A 13,049-nucleotide genomic window follows, 5' to 3' on the forward strand; every position below is an offset into this window, starting at 1 on the left:
ACAGGGGCGGGCCGGCGGGGCGCGGCAGGTAGAGGTGCAGTGACTCAGGGAGATGCTGCCGCAGGCGGACACGTGCGCGCCGTGTGTGGGCGGGAGGGCAGGTGAGGGGAGGTTGGGGAGGGGGCACCCCGGAGCGCGTCCAGGGGCCAGAGCAGCAGAGAAGGCTCCGGGTAAGAGAGGCCCCACCACCACCTGCAGGAAGAGGGTGGGGCCGCGCAGGCCCTCCCAGAGTCAATAGTCCGGAGCCAGGTGAGAGGGTGGGGGGAGGGTCAGGGGAGGAATGTTCGGGAGCTCCCCAGCCATCCCGCCACACCCCCTCCTCCTCGCTTCTCTGCCGGCCTCAAGGTCGGGCTAGCCCCAGCCATGATGGCGGTCTGGCCCTGGCCCACACAGCCAGGGCTGGGCCCAGGGGGACCAGGGCGATGAGGCGGGGCCAGACGAGGTCATGTGCAGGCTGGCAGCAGACCCGGGGCTAGCCTCTCTCCCTCCCGTCCAGCGCCACCCCTACCTTCCCTCGATGACGGTGATGACGTCATTCATCTGGATGTGCAGCTTGTCCACCTCCTCGAAGTCCTGAAGGGCCCGCATGTCTGTGGGCTGGGCCTGGGGGCAAGACAGGTCACCGGCCATCTGGCCTGAGCCTGGGGTCCCCCATGAAGACGGCGATCCCTCCCCTCTCCTGGACACCCAGCTCCTGGGGGGCAGCCCTGCCCTCACCTCCAGGAGGAAGTCCCGAAGGGCTACGAAGGTGGGCCGGTCCTCTGGCTTGTGAGCCCAGCACTGGGCCATGACGTTGTAGATGTCCTGCGGACAGTCCTCAGGCCGGGGCAGGCGCTCACCCTCCTTATCGATCTTATGCAGGATCTGGGGTGGGGGTGGGAGGGTTGGGGGGTGCTGCAGAGTCACCTGGCTCTTCACTGCCCACCTTCCCTCTGGCAGCTTCTGGCTGTCTCCCTGGGGAAACTGCGGCAATCCCCTCTGTCAGCTGTCCAACTCGGGGTATGGGGATGGGAGGGGACTGGGGACCAGTTAAGAGTCAACAACCACAAAATGCCAGGCTGGGAACTACCCTGCTCCCTGCCCTCACCTGACTGCCATTGAGGCCGATCCAGGGCTCCTGGCCATAGGTGAACATCTCCCACAGCGTCACCCCAAACATCCAGGTGTCGCTGGCATGGGAGAAGGTGCGTGTCTTCAGGCTCTCAGGTGCACACCTGGCAGTGAAGAGAGGTGGGAGGTGTGTGGGGATGGACACACAAACAGAAGGCCTGTTAGACCACCTGCATCAACCCATTCAGTCACCATTGCCCCTCCCTCTGTGTGCCAGGCTTGGTTGCGGGCCCCAGAGGGTGGGAGCAGTGGGCAGGGGCGGTCCCTGGATCACACAGGCACATAGATATGGAAGGTCACCCCGGGTTGGGCCTTCTGTTCAAATACAACCTGGGCTGGGAGGGGGACGGTGTGGCGCCGGGTCTGGTGGGGCAGGGCAAGGTTAAGAGGCTTCTGATTGGGTTAAGGGTGGGGTGGTGGGAGGACCCTGGGGCAAGGAGTGGGTGGGAAAATTGGATAGGGCTTGGGCAGGAACCCCAATGTGTAGAAACTACCCCACAGGCTTTACCCAGTACCACCACACTCCCTCTGGGGTGCTTTCCTGGGTGAGGGGTGGGACTAGGAAAGGAGTCTTCCGGTGGGCGGAGGTGCCCTGGATGCAGAAACAAAGATCTCTCGGTGACCCGAGCTGGCCCTGCCACTCAGAGACCAGGGGCCCCGGAGAACCATGAAGGATCACTTCCTGAAGTGATGTGAACACCACCCTCCCAGGGCAGACGAGGGGCTGCAGCAGAAAGGTGGCCCAACAGCAAGTGTTCTACAGTACAGTCCTGAACAGTAGGGGGAAATGCAGGACACCACGCCACATTATCACGGACGCCACAGCTCCGGGCGACTACCCTGAGATAACTTTTAATCCTTCCTCCAGAAGAGCCCCTGAGTGGCCTTAAAATCCAACAGTAATTTCGCATGAGCTAGTAAGGGATGTCTGCCTGGAGCACTAGGCTCCTTTAAGAACCATCTTCTTGGGTTCGGACAGACCACAGCGGGCAACTCCAAAGATTAGAGAGGAGCGTCAGGGGTGGAGCCCCTGTTCCTAGAGAACAAACCACCCAGAACAGGAGGGGAAGGGCCGCACCAGCTTGAGAAGCACACTCCCTGCCACTGAAGTGCACATGTGGAAACTCAAATTGGCTTAGGTTTTTGCTGTGGATATTCTCAACAGCAACAGAAATCAAATCAAATAAAATTGTCAAGGGAACTTGTTAACTTACCACCCAAAACCAGGAAGCTGAGCGCAGAAGGGGTGCTATTAATTACTCCAGGTAAGCAGGCATAATCCAGAGCCCCTTCCATATAAAGTCCGTTATATGGAAGACTCTATACCCCAGTGATGAGGGTGCCCCCAAACTACTGTGCTGGCAAACAGAATTGAACCAGTCCCCAACCCCCAAAAGCAGGGAGACCACACCCCTATGGGTGCCATGGGGACCAGGGGCCATGATGGTCTCAGGGCAGGGTCAGGCAGCACAAGAGGCGGGGGCACCCCGAACCACTGTCTACAAGGCCCTGCCTGCTGCTGGCTCTCCCTGGACTTGGTTGGGCTAACTTCCCCACATGTTTCAGATTTGGTCCTAAAGACTGAGCCCCGAGAAGCCTTTGAATACTGTCCATCTGAGTCCACAGCCCTTTACAAGGGCCCACAGCTCCTATCCCTGAGACCCAGACAGGGACCCTGGAGGCTTCCTGGAGGCAAAAGCAGGGGCAAGGCTGTGCAGGGCAGAAGTCCAGGGAGCTCTGAGGCCCAGAGCTGGGTGGGGGTTGGGTAGACCCAGGCCCTGTGCGCCAGCAGCACCTGCCCTCACCAGGCGAAGGGCACCTTGCGGTGCTCCTGCATGACGTAGTGGTCGTCATTCTGGGGCAGGGCGCGCATCAGCCCAAAGTCCCCGATCTTGACCAGGTCCCGGGTGGCCAGCAGCAGGTTGCGGGCAGCCAGGTCTCGGTGAATGAAGCGCTTGGACTCTAGGTAGCCCATGCCCTCAGCCACCTGCACGGCGTAGCGGCTCAGAGTCCCCAGGAGGAAGTGGCCCTGGTGCTTGCGCAGTCGGTCCAGCAGCGAACCCAGCGGTGCCAGCTCTGTCACCTGAAGCCACAGTGGGAGCCGCAGGGGCACATCAGATCAGCCCCCTCCACAGTGTGCCCAGGCCCCACATGCCCCCTGGCTGGGCTTCCTCCTCCAGGCAGATCCTTTCTGTGGGAAACTGGGGTGTGGAGCGCAGCAGCCCGAAAGGCTCAGGCTAGCTATCCCAAAGCCAAACCTCAAGGGCCAGCCCCTCCCAGGGGCGCCGTTTGCTGCCAAGACCCCGAGCTGGGCACATGTGCCAGTGGACACGTGGTGCTGGGCTGAGCTGGCTCACTCTCTGGTCATATCGGATGGGGGATCAAATAAGGGTCTGGGGGCCGAGTGAGGCACAGGGGGCGGGGCTCGCCCCCACCCCTCCCAGCAGCACTCACCATCTTCATGGGCGGCGTGAGTACCACCCCGTAGAGGCGAATGAGGTTGCGGTGGTCAAGCGAGTGCATGGCATTGACCTCCCGGATGAAGTCGTCCATGGCCTCCGGCTGGCTCAGGACATCTGGCTTCAGGCACTTCACGGCCACGCTCACCTGCAGGGGAGTCAGGACCCATCTAACTACCCTCCTACCACTGTGGCCAGCCTAGCCCTCCCCAGCTCAGTTCAAAGGTCCAGATTCCAGGCCTGTCATGGGGGAGGCTCAGTGCCCAGGAGGTTAACCGGCTGTCCATCCACCCAGGGGCACTGCCTGCATCTCCCTTGCTGAGGGCTTCTCAAGGTGAAGTGTCAACGTAGTATAATAAAATGGAGTGTTTTAAAAGAATGTTTTTAGTGTCAAAGGAAAAGGGTTGAAATCTAGTACCAAGGGAAAAACCAAACCCCAGAACTTCTGGGGGGTGGTGTCGTTCCCTATCTCCATCTGTGAAGGGGCCCTGGGGGGGCCAAGGGGGCGTCATGACCCTCTACGCTGTGCACTTAATCACGATGTGCTTTACTGTGTACCACTCTTGAGGGTAATGTATCTGAGGCTGCAAACTCAATAAAATACTTGAGGAGGGGTCGGGGGTGACAGGCAATTTGAATTCTTTCTTGTTTTTAAATTTCCAAACGTGAACAAGCACTATTCTTTCCAGGGCCGAAAGAGGAAAAAAGAAATGTGCGGAGCGCAGACTCCAGAGCAAAGGGGACCCGCCCTGTTCCAATCCCACCCCGGCAGGGAAAGGGCCCTGCCAGTCTCTGCCGGGAGTCTGTGAAGGGCTGAGCCTGTGTTTTGAACCTGAAGCTCTCAGCCAGCCGCCTGTGGTCAGAGTGCTGGTCAGAGTCGTACTTGGGGAGGGGGTCAAGATCAGGGCAGGGTGTCTTTTGAGAAATAAGAGAGATTCTTAAGCAAGCAGAGCCGAGATGGGAAGAGCCAGGACAGGCCACATGAAGACCACCCCGGAGCAGAAGCTCAAAGGCCAGGACCTTGCTGGAGAGCAGACACAGATTGCACCTGCCCTGGCCAGCAGCTTGCTTGTTCGAGGCCCCTCGGGGGCACATGTCACAGCACTGCACTAGCACTGACCACCAGCGCATGCCCCACCCCTCAGGCCCCAGGCCAGCACTCACCGTCTTCCCTGAGGGGGCATCCCACTCGCCCCTGCGCACCACGCCAAAGGAGCCGTCCCCCAGCTTCTCGAACAGGTGCAGGTCTTTCTCCCCGATGAGGCAGGTGAGGCTCAGCAAGCGCCCCTCCCCTGCAGGGTCCCCTGGGGTGGGCGAGGCTTTTCGGAAGGTGCTCTGAGAGTGATGAGGAGGGAACTCAGCCTCCAGCCGCTTCCCACTGAACACCTGTGTGAAGGCAGCCCGGGGCCAGAGGGGAGCCTGAGGCCCCACAGCCAGTCACAGCCCAGCCTGTCCTGCTTGGCCCACCTGCCATCCTCAGATGAACCCTAGCTTTGCGAGGGGCAGAGGGCAGCCAGCTTGGGGACCTTCACTCCCTGTAGGCCACACCCCAAACCAGAACCCACAACCCTCGCCTGCAGCCACCACCGGGTCAGGGACAGGCCACCAGTCTGCACACCGCCCCATACGGGCAGGTGACGTGAGTGTCTCCACCAGCCCTCTGCCCTGGCCCCCCTGCCCCCTCCTCGCTCAGCAGACGCCAGCCCCAGTCCTCGTAGATGGGGCAGAGTCCGATGGGCCTCTACAAACACCACCCTGTCCAGTTTTAGCCCTGGCCCCTTCTCTGGGGTGACCATTTGGTGCTGTCTGTCTCCACCCTTCCTAGGGAGTCGGCTCTCCTTTATCCTACTCGGGAGGGATAATTTTAGTCTGAGGTTAGAGAGAGAGTGTGTGTCACACACGCAGCTTAGTCCTTGCTGGGGAAGGGCCTGGGAAGACAGCTGGGCTTTTGGAGGGGCGCCTACAGCCGGGGGGTGGGGGGAGCACTCTGAGGCCTGGGCTGCAGAGGATGGGGACAGAGGTCAAGGAGTAGGAGAGCGGCCTAGCTGGTCAGAGCAGGCCCTTCGGTCTGACATGGCCACTTCCCTGGGGCACCCAGAGCTTGCACTTCAGGCTTCGGACTCTGCCCAGTTTACCCCCAGCCAGGCACCCCCAAGGCTGGCAGGGCCTTCTCTGCATGGGTTGGGGGCCGTGCAACCAGAGGGCATCTTCTGGCCTTGGCTCTCAGTGTGTCCCCACCCTCCCACCCCCCAAATTGGAATCCTTTACACATGTTGGCACAGTCCAGCTCACAGGGCGCTTCAGAGCCATCCCCGCAGGGAGGGACTGTCCCCAGGCTGTGAGGGGATGGCGGGAGCCTGCAGAGGCTCACTGACAGCCTGGGCAGACGGCCCTGATGCCCTGCACAGCACACAAGGGGCTCCTCTCCCCGCCTTCACCCGCCAAGCACGCGCACCCTTTCCTAAAACCCGGGCAAAGGACCAGGACAGTGTCCCCAGAAGAGGCCACAGGCTCTCAGGAGACAGTCCCTTCGCCTGGACTGCCACCAGGCAGACTGAGCTGCCCAATCCCTGCCCAGCTGTTCTGCCCCCCAGCCCCCACCCCCTGCCAGAAGTGGGGAAGGGAAGGCCCTGCCTTCCCTGGCTGGCTGGCGCACTTCCTCTCTCATTGTCTCCCAGACAATGGGCACAGTTCCACTGAGTCAGGCCAGGAACTCACCGCACCAGAAAGCTAATTTAGGAGGTAGGCTGTGGGGAGGAAGCTGTCGGCTGAGCCAGATGACCATTGGAGAGGGCGGGGGAGGAGGGTCCACTCTTCAAGCAGAGCTAGGGCTCAAGTGAAGGCTGGCTGGTCAGCCAGGCCTGCTGTGGACCCCCAGAAGGCCAGAGGCCGAGCTGTGTGCTCTGCAAACAGCAGCTCAGTGTCCGTCTTGGGCAGAGGTGACACTCAGCCAGGCAGCTCTGCAAGTGCCCAGCCTGATAAGACCCGGAGGAGGGAGGCCTGGACAGAGTGGGAGGGGAGCGTGGCGAGATTAGGCCTGCCCAGTGGCGGCGGAGGTTTCCTAGGACGGACGCGGAGGGGGTGCGGGGTGGGGGACGCCTTGCTCTGCGCCTGCCATCCCACTGGCGTCCACCCACCTTGCTCATCCAGGACTTGCGCTTGCACATGGCCTTCCTCCTCTTCACCGCCTCCCACAGCCGCCGCTGGCCTGCAAGGTCAGGGGAAGCCCAGCGTGATCAGCATGGCCTCGCTCCCCAGAGCTGTTACTGCCCACCCAACAGAGCTGGGCCCAACACCTGGCACTGCCCCAGACAGTGGCAGCAATGACAACAATCCTGATCAGCCAGGGGCCTCCATAACCAGAAGTCCAGGGCATCCCACTCTGAGGCTGTAGTCCCCTTGCTGGATGGAGGGGCCTGGCCTACCCACCAAAGCTGAACAGGCATGGTCTGCTCCCAACTCTTGGGTAAAATCAAGGTCGCAAGTAAGAATTTTCCGGCGATTTTTTGTTTTCTCCTATACAATTTGCTTAAGCTGTTAACACCAGGCACCACTATCCTGGCCAGAAAATAACACCGGTCAGTGACTAATTGGGCACAAGACTGCCTAGTGGGCTGTCTTATGCTGAGCAAACCATCGGTCTCTCCGGTTCTATAGGGAGCGCTGATGTGCAGATACTGCGAGCACTACTCTCGAGGTGAATGCACATGTAAGAAACAAGCTCAGCGTGCGCTGGAGAACTAAGTGCACGTGAAAGCCTGGGAGAGGAGGAGACAGAGGGACAGGCAGAGACGAAGCCAGACCCTCTGCCTTTGATTCAACTCTTGTAACGAACGACCCTACAGGGCTGAGCAGATAAAGGCAATAAGAAAACTAACAAGCCACTGGGGAAGGCTGGTGGGCAAGATTCACACAGATCTTGGATGTTGACGCCTGGTGCTCAGAATGGTGAACAGAATGGGCTGAACCCTACGCCCATCAGGAGGGGGAAAGGGCGGCAATACACCCCACAAATGTCTGCAGGATGCCTAAGTGGCATGGAAGGTGCAGGCGTGCCCCAGCTTTCAGCGAGCCAGCCTGTGCTGCTCCAGTCCCCTTCAGGGGTATAGGCTGCTCTCCGTGCATACCAACGCCCTCCCACCCTGCTCAGGGGCCCGCCCCATGGGAAGCCCACAGTCCTGCAGGCAGAGACAGTAGAGGGTCAGTGGGGAGGGGACAAGCAAGGCTGACATCCCACCTACCGGGCCGGCCCATGCCGATCTTCTCCAGATCTTCATTCTTGACGTACTCGAAGTGGGACAAGCGGGTCACGTTGAGGTCGTCACGCAGCCGCAGGAAGTACTGCTGCAGCTGCACCTCAGACAGCAGCTCCAGCAGCCAGCCAGTGCCCTCCTCCGGCTGCATGCTGCTGCTCCCCAGCCTCTGTGGGGCGATGGAGGAGGCTCAGTGCCCGCAGGATACACAGAGCTAATAGGGGCCCTGCCCCAGATGCCCTGGGCTCACCCACATCCCAAGGTGCTGTTGTCTACAAGGGCCCAAGCTGCCTTTTGCTATTTCCCAAAACTGCCACACAGGAACCTGGCACCCCCACACCACTGTGACAGGCCTGACTTTGGGCTGATGGGCTGGAGCTCTGACCCGGGGGTCAGGAGTCAGATGTCACCCTTAGAGCCTCCAGGACCAGAGTTCTGTGCCAGATGAGTTCTACTTGGGCTCCAACCGCTCTCAAGAGGGCCTCCCCCCCACAGCCACTCACTCACCTAGCCGTGCAAGCACATACAGCCAGCGAGGGTGGCCCCTGAACCACCCACCTAAAGGCAGTGCAATGCTTGCGTAATTGCAAACCAGACATCGAGAGGAGTCGATGTGGAGGACAACAAATCCAAAGGGTAGCCTCTCCTCCTGCACAGTCACCGAGCAACCCCTCCGCAAGCCAGCTGCCATCAGTCTGTACTTGGCCTTGCAGACTTGGTTTCCACTCCAAACCTTCACACATTACTGATTCGGTCCTGGTAGTCACGTAACAGTCAAATTTCCTCTCTCTCTCTCTCTCTCTCACGCACACACTGTGCTGGCCAAACCAAACATCAAAGGCCACTGTCAGCCAATGGGCCACTAGTGAGTGACTTCTGTCCAACACGCTCTGTTTCTCAGAGAAATAGGTCAGTGGGACCCTCATCACTAAGCAGCCCAGGTCACTAGAGGCCGAGGAAGACTTCTCAGTGCTGAGGGCTTCCCAAGGCCAGCCCCTGACCCCTGAGCAAATGACAAGAAGACAAAGACCAGGCAGCGCCCCTTCTCCACCACTCAGAGGTGGTCTCCTGCCTGACTCTCCTTACGCCCCGCACTGAGCGGGGCAGGCGCTCACAGCCCAGGCCCAGTGTGAGTCCTCTGCCCCCACAGTTCTCAGACGTCCTGCCAATGGTGCCAGGAGTTCAGGCTGTCTCAGGCAGCCCGGGGCAGAACACGGAGTGACCAATGGAGATTAGAAAGTCTCCGTTCAAGCCAGGGCTCTACCACTAAGGGCCCAGACCAGATGGCTGGTCTTCCGACCTTATGCTGCACCCTTTAAGAGGGTTGTGCAGCCTGATAGGGGCATACCAGCTGTCACGATGTTTGGGGGCTGCCAGCATAGGAGTCCCTGGAAAGTGCCACTGTGAAGGTACTCAGCGGCTGCTATCGGGAAGGCTGAGGCTCAAGCCCATCTGCAGCTGCCTTGGGAGAAAGGGCTGCAGATCCACTTCGGACAGTTGGCCATTGGGACCCTACAGTGCACCGTTCCAGCCCCACAAGCACATGGGGCTGCAAGGAGTGGCAGTCCACATGGTAGCAACTAGGAGTGGCATTCAGAAACGGACGGGAACTGAGACCTGTAGTTGCAAGACAGCCACACAAGCTGATCCCTTCATGAAGTGACACCGTGACAGCCGGAATGCCACAGGGCTGCCCTGCTTTTCCAGGTCTCCCAAGCTTTCCAGCTCGACAGGTCCGGTCGTACCACCTTTCACTCAGTCTCTGTGAGCGGGAAACACTTGTGCTGTCCTCAGGCAGGCTCTGGCTTCCACAGACTGCTCTGAGGCCACCCGACCTCGAACCTGACTCCATTTCCACAGGATCAGGAAAGCACTGTCCTGGAATCCAACTGCCATGTGAATGAGACTGTGGGGGATGGGAACCGGACACACACCAAACCTTGCTTTTTGTTCACAGCTGGACAAAAGTTGTTCGCCATGTGGAGGGGAAAAATGTCACATAAAGTCAGCACCCCCCTCTTGTTTCAGAGCTCCCCTCCAGTTGGCATGTGTGGCCATCCATCACCTTTGGGGTGGGAGTGGGGTCTACCTGAGGTCTTAGCACCTGACTAAGGTAGCTTCATCGTGTCATCTGGTGTGGCCATGTCCCAGCAGTGACAGATCACGTGGCAGGTCACCCGTGATCTTCCATTGTGTCACCCACCTTCGTATTAGAGCTGGTCACACACACACACACACACACACACACACACAACACACACACACACACAGGGTTACCTGATAGGTCGCATTTCTGTCGATTTAAAATGAGGAACAGCAACAGCGAAGTCTAATACTTCAGCTTCGCTCAGGACGTACGTCCGACACAGCTCTAAGCATTTAACTGCACTGTCTCATGTATTGTCCACAGAACCATGTTACAAAAGAGAGCTTGGGGGTGAAGTGGGTGGCTGCCATTGCTTTCCAGAAGCAAGCCCCACAGGTGCATGATGAAAACCACCCGCCAGGCTGACTCTGTTCATGGTCTGGCCTGGCCCAGCACTGCCTATCCCTACAGCAAAGTCACCCGAGGCGTGGGCTCCTAACCCACCAGGGAGAGCAGCCTGCTGCCCCAGCCCAGGGGGCCAGGCCCGCCAGCGCTCCTCTCCTCTGGGGCAGGAGGCAGCCGCTCCCCAGGCCTGGTTGGTTAGGGCAGGAGATGCCCCAAGGGTCCCTCCCTGAAACTATTTAGGGAGCACAGTCTGGTTTGTTCTCCCCTGCTCAGCTGGGAACTGCCCTCTCCTGCCCTAGGCGCAGGGCTGCTCTGCACAGAGGGTGGGGTGTGGGAAGACTGGGAAGATGGGGTTCCAGAAGGAAAAAGGAAGCCGAGGCCCTGGGTCCGAGTCTTGTCTCTACCACAGAGCCCAGGGCGACTCTGACAAGTCATTCCCCACCCACCCCACCAGCCCCACCCCAAGTTCCCTCCGTTCTGAGTCTACAACTCTGCCCACGCTGGACCAGGACAGAGCGAGGGTGCACCCTGTATGCCTGGAGCATGCCCCTCTCGTGGCCGGCGTGTGCACACACACACTTGACCTGCCCCTGCGCACACTTCCGTCACACTCTCCAACAAGCACACAGCTGCTGGAGGGAGAGGCCGCTGGGCCCAGGCCTCACTGGACTGTCCCCTCAACCACCCCCAGTCCCCAGCCGCCCACTCACTGTGTACAGGCGTCGGCGCAGTCTGGCCAGGAGAGGGAAGGAGAGCTCAAGGCCAGGGAACCGACGGGCTGCGGGCATCTCCACGGAGCTGGAGCCCGGGGCCACTGAGGCTCAGACCCAGAGGCCGCCTGGCCTGGCAGTGGGGAAGCAGAGGCCTCAGTGCAGGTTTGCTCAGAGGAATCGGCCCCAAGGGCCCTGTAGGGGGTGGGCAATGGGGCAGAAGAATGGGCGGCCTCTTGTTGCTGTGGGAAGCCCAGCTGGAGGCAGAGAGTCTCAGAGAGGCAGGTTAGCTCTCCTCCTGGCTGCAGCCCGACTCTGTCCCGCTCCTTAGGCTCCGCTCCAGTGCAGTGGCCACAGCTCCAGCCCTGCTCCCGGGCTCCCCCACCCGCCTGTCCGCCCTCCCTGCCCTCCCACCCAGTAGCGCAGCTCTGACACCGGCTGAAAAAGGACCTTTCTGAATCACTGCCAAGAGGGCGGCAGGAATGGGGGGGTGAGGGGGGGGTGAGGAGAGGGAAGCTCTTCCTCCCGGCCACCCGCGCCGGCCCCCCTGCCTCCCCACACACAAGGCCCCCTGTCTCTGGCTCCCACCCCAGCCCCCAGCCCTGTAGACAACTCCTGGGATTTGGGAGCGGGTGCTATGTGAATCGAGCAGCAATACACAAAAGGGGAGCTGCAGACACCCCACCCCCACCCCCGCAGACTCATTTAGGACTGTTGAGGTTAGAACATAGCCTGAGCCAGGGGCTTGGGACCCAGAAAGTGGGCCCTGAAGCCTGCATGCAGACCCTTTGGAGATCCTCCCCCACCCACCCCAGCCTTGGCTGGGCTCTCCTGGCTCAGACCCTAATGTGGCCCTGTTACCCTGGTGCCCGACGGAAATAGGGGCCGGCAGCCCGCCAGAGCGGGCCAGTCCAGCCAAGAAAGGGGGGGTTAGATCTCCACCTCCCCTGGGGTTGCCTTGTCTGCTACCCACAACACCCGGTGCATGGCCTCTCCAGGCCAGCTGGGAAAGATCCAAAGCCCCCTGAAAACAAGCCTGCCCCAATTCCCTGCTAGGAAGCCCCCATCCCTGAGCTGTAGGATCTCTGTCTCTCTGTCACCCCACACACAATCAACACTCCCAGCTTAGGGGGAGACTAGAGACACCCAAAGCCCCCCGTGGGCCCCCAGGTTCCTAGAGCTGACAAGCGCTCTCTCTGCTCCTCCTCAAAGGGCCAGCTGCTTTGACATCCCCCTGGCTGCAGCCCCCAGACACACCTGACAGCTGCAGGAAGTCCTCCAGCCCCTCCATGCCTGGGAGCCCCCATTTCTTGCACACTGCTCTCTTGTCCCCATGCAGCTGGCAGCAGCGCAGGGGGCCGCAGCTGGCTGGGGGGTGGGGGGTAGGCAGCTGGAGCCGTCCTTGCACCCAGGCTCTCTTCCAGGGCCCCTCAGGGTTTACCGTCCCTGGTGCTGACTTAATGGACAGCCATTTCTCCACTGGCCCCTGGGGTGGGGATAACACTTCAGCAGTCAGCCCCCTTCCCCATCGTCATCTACCATCCATGCTCTGGAGCTGGGATGCAGCCCCTCCTTAGTTCAAGTATGTCATTGATCTGGGGGCTGGGCCCAGAGCTAAAGGGTAAGCCAAGGGCAAGCCAAGGTCAGGCTGAGGCCACACTAGAGTTGATTTTGCCCCAAATGTTGTCAGGCCACAGCCACAGCCAAGAAAAAGCCTGCAACCTCCCCCCCCCATCAGATGCCACCCTGCAGGAGACCTAAGGACCAAGCTTCCGGAGGACAGTTTAACCAGGGTTACTCCAGTGCAAGATGGCCAGGTGCCGAATTCTAACCACCCAGAGAGATGTGCCCCCCAAACCACCAGAGCCCCTTGTCTGGCCCTTCCTTTGGATGCCACACAAGAACAAGCCCTGGCTGCCAGCTCATAGTCATGGGGAGCTGAAGGGGCAAGGGGGTGGGGGTGTAGGAGCACTGGGGGCGTGGTCAGAGTTCAGGCCCAGCCCCCCCAGCCCAGAGGGATTCAGTC

At 60.3% G+C, this 13,049-nt stretch overlaps 1 protein-coding gene across 13 annotated transcripts in view; it reads right to left on the reverse strand.

Moving 5' to 3' along the window:
- The window catches only part of TNK2 (tyrosine kinase non receptor 2), a 41,311-nt gene that overhangs the window by 11,723 nt on the left and 16,539 nt on the right, over positions 1 to 13,049 (reverse strand). For 4 of the 13 annotated variants that reach the window (XM_004712255.2, XM_004712254.2, XM_004712253.2 and 1 more), the window contains exons 1-9: positions 11,024 to 11,358; positions 7,811 to 7,991; positions 6,707 to 6,777; positions 4,734 to 4,955; positions 3,565 to 3,717; positions 2,916 to 3,193; positions 1,088 to 1,214; positions 718 to 864; positions 509 to 603 (exon numbers count right to left, since the gene is read on the reverse strand). In XM_004712255.2, the coding sequence (XP_004712312.2) occupies positions 509 to 603; positions 718 to 864; positions 1,088 to 1,214; positions 2,916 to 3,193; positions 3,565 to 3,717; positions 4,734 to 4,955; positions 6,707 to 6,777; positions 7,811 to 7,991; positions 11,024 to 11,101 (1,352 nt within the window). In that variant the 5' untranslated portion in view covers positions 11,102 to 11,358. Of the gene's footprint in view, positions 1 to 508; positions 604 to 717; positions 865 to 1,087; positions 1,215 to 2,915; positions 3,194 to 3,564; positions 3,718 to 4,733; positions 4,989 to 6,706; positions 6,778 to 7,810; positions 7,995 to 11,023; positions 11,359 to 13,049 lie in introns of those variants that run through there. The other 9 variants (XM_045287577.1, XM_045287571.1, XM_045287569.1 and 6 more) reach the window with 4 other exon arrangements.

The sequence above is a fragment of the Echinops telfairi genome, unplaced genomic scaffold (genome assembly GCF_000313985.2).
Source record: "Echinops telfairi isolate 266 unplaced genomic scaffold, ASM31398v2 ScPeMD7_17;HRSCAF=63, whole genome shotgun sequence".
Lineage (NCBI taxonomy): Eukaryota > Metazoa > Chordata > Mammalia > Afrosoricida > Tenrecidae > Echinops > Echinops telfairi.